The sequence below is a fragment of the Chanos chanos genome, chromosome 4 (genome assembly GCF_902362185.1).
Source record: "Chanos chanos chromosome 4, fChaCha1.1, whole genome shotgun sequence".
Taxonomy (NCBI): Eukaryota; Metazoa; Chordata; class Actinopteri; order Gonorynchiformes; family Chanidae; genus Chanos; species Chanos chanos.
In genome coordinates, this window is record NC_044498.1 from 40,667,231 (window position 1) to 40,669,955 (window position 2,725).

General features: G+C 42.1%; 1 protein-coding gene across 1 annotated transcript; it reads left to right on the top strand.

Moving 5' to 3' along the window:
- Positions 1-627: 627 nt before the first annotated feature.
- cdc42ep3 (CDC42 effector protein (Rho GTPase binding) 3) lies at positions 628-1,729 on the top strand. The gene has a single exon (XM_030772950.1). The coding sequence runs from the start codon at positions 628-630 to the stop codon at positions 1,705-1,707; it is 1,080 nt and encodes a 359-aa protein (XP_030628810.1). The 3' UTR covers positions 1,708-1,729.
- Positions 1,730-2,725: the final 996 nt, after the last annotated feature.

Below are 2,725 nucleotides of genomic sequence, written 5' to 3' on the forward strand. Positions count from 1 at the left end.
ATATGTCAACTCAAAGCCAGGGTTTATTGTGTAAATGCTGAATGGAATGCCAGGAGGAACTACAGAACAGACCCTTTTACATGCAACTTCTAAGGTATATTATAAAGCTTAGCAGTAACATTAATTTTCTGTCTTGGGTTTGTTGAAGGCTTTTGGAGATTTCAGTGTATAGCCAGATTTAACAAGGCAGGAGAGTGTCCTCTTTCTTTGTTTTGGGTTTGTACGCATTCATGAAATGTTAAGTGCAAGTTCAGGAGAGAAACTGTATTGTAAGTCCACAGAAACTACATGCTCAAGATTCAAGCTTCAGGTTTGATGGACTTCTGTCTGCTGAAAATAAAAAAAAATCTAATTAGGATGTGTTCCTTTTTTTCCCTGTAGGTTAATAGCATCGGTCAACCCCCTCAGCCGGAGAGCATCACATACCTGACCACTTGGGCTGGACCAGAGTGAAGACTGAGGAGACCAGTGCACGGTCACCTGCCCTCTAAGAATGTAACTCCTTCCTTTCTCTGGGGAGACATCAGCTCTTCAGTCCAAACCAAAACTCAAAGGTGTTGAAGTTGTAGGGTGCTCTTCTTGTTTCTACATTGTTTTTACGCTTAGATCTCTCCACTGTTAGCGGCAATGCCTGCCAAGACACCCATCTACCTGAAATCCACCAACACCAAGAAGGGTAAGAAATGTCGTCTGAGGGATATTCTTTCTCCGGACATGATCAGCCCTCCACTGGGTGACTTCCGCCACACCATCCACATTGGGAAAGGTGGTGAGCGTGATGCTTTTGGAGACATGTCCTTCTTGCAGGGCCGGTTTGAGCTCTTGCCTGGTAAAGGTGAAGTGATTCGACCCTCTTACACAGGCCATGGTGAATTCCTGCGAGCAAACAGTGCCTCCGATGCTTCCTACGTCGAGACTCCCTCACCAGTTCTAAAAAATGCCATTTCACTCCCCACAATTGGTGGCAGCCAGGCTCTGACCCTGCCTCTTATCTCCACCACGGTTTTTCCAGTCAGCCAGGATCCTCTTGAGGACCTGACAGGGCCACCAACTCCTCCTGCAAGCTCAGAGACAGAGGAGGAAGAAGAGCTGGAGATTCTACAGATGGATGCTCTACTTCAGTCCATCTCACTCTTTGGTCATGACCTTTGCCCCCCATCAAATGAGGTACCAAAGAAATCTCCCTTCACAATTAGTTTTGATGAGACACCAGAGAAACCACCAACACAGAAAGCTTTCACTAAGAACCACAAAGTACACAATGGTGAGAATGGTACTGAGAAACCTTTACCCTTTCACGCTGCTGAAAACAGAAATGGGATGTGTAATGGTGACATCAGTGTTCAGAAGCCATCATCCTACAGTATCAACGGAACTGAAAACACAAAGTGCAACGAAAATGGTGTTGAGAGGCCATCATCCTATTACATCAGTGAAAACAGAAAATGTAATGGCTACAACAACCATGACAGCATGACTCTTCCAAACGAGAAGGAGCAGAGGAGTATCAGCGGTGACTCTGCCGACAGAGACAGTGGGGTAGATGAAGGACGAATATGTGATTTTGACTTTGAGCTGTCGAAGCCTGAGAGTTTTTCAGAGGAGTCCCTTTCCCAGATTACGGGGTCTCTGCTCTCTCTCGAACTCGATTTGGGTCCGTCCATCCTGGACGACATTCTCAATATAATGGACAAGCCAAAACATTGAGTCGTAATGCCGAATCAGAGCGTTAAGGGAAAAGACTCTTTGCAGCATATCGCAGAGAAACTTCATCAATCTGTCTACACAAGGCAAGTGAATATAACAGTTCACATCCCAGAACAAAACTGTACCAAAACTCTATCCTTCCCTCATCTTGTCTCTTTCACTAGCACTGCTCTCTTGGGATAGAAAGAGTTTGAGCCCAGAAATAGACATTTCATTCAGAGTGGAAGGACTGATCAAGGCTTTGTGAACATCAGTTCAGATGTACAAGGAAGGGAAAGTGGAGGAGGCTCTTTCAGAGAATTGGAACTGCATGTATTGCATCTGAACTGCTAGGGCAGGAGAGATTCCCAGAGTGTACTTTTAATCCTTAAATCCTTAGCTTTGATGGACTGCTTTTTTTTAATTTGCTTTTGTTGTTTTATTTGTCTTTTTCATTTTTTCTGTCATGATGCAGGGCATGAGAGAGATGCATGTGTTATTACATTTAGGCAAATAACATCACAAGAAGTGTGCCTTTTATGTTGATGTTAAATCAAGACTTAGCACTGATTTAGCATGCTTAGAAGCAATCCCAACATAGAGGTAAATAGAAGTGGTGTGTAACATTGTTTTCCTGCACAATAGCATATGATAATCAACATAGTAATATTTCTCTATGAGATGTATATCTGTGTGAATTTTTTCAACTTGTCTTCATCACCAAAAACCATTGTGTACAGATATATTTATACTGAACATTACTACACTACCCTGCAACTTATGCATACATTTTTATTCTGTGGAGCTGACAATAAACTAAATAATAAAAGAAATAAATCCTTCGCATTTTGCCTGAACAATAATTTATTAAGACATGCTATTTTAATAGCATACAATGGCTATTCAGTGCTTTATAATGAAATGTTCATTTAGCAGATGGACAACTTAGAGCTCACATGAGGCCTAAGAGAAAGAATTATTTTTGAACTAGTAAAGATGAACTTGAAAGGTGAAGGAAAAGAAAGAGACACGCATGCAC

Coding starts and splice junctions, on each gene's coding strand:
- cdc42ep3 (XM_030772950.1), top strand. CDS start 628: ATGCCTGCCAAGACACCCATCTACCTGAAATCCACCAACACCAAGAAG.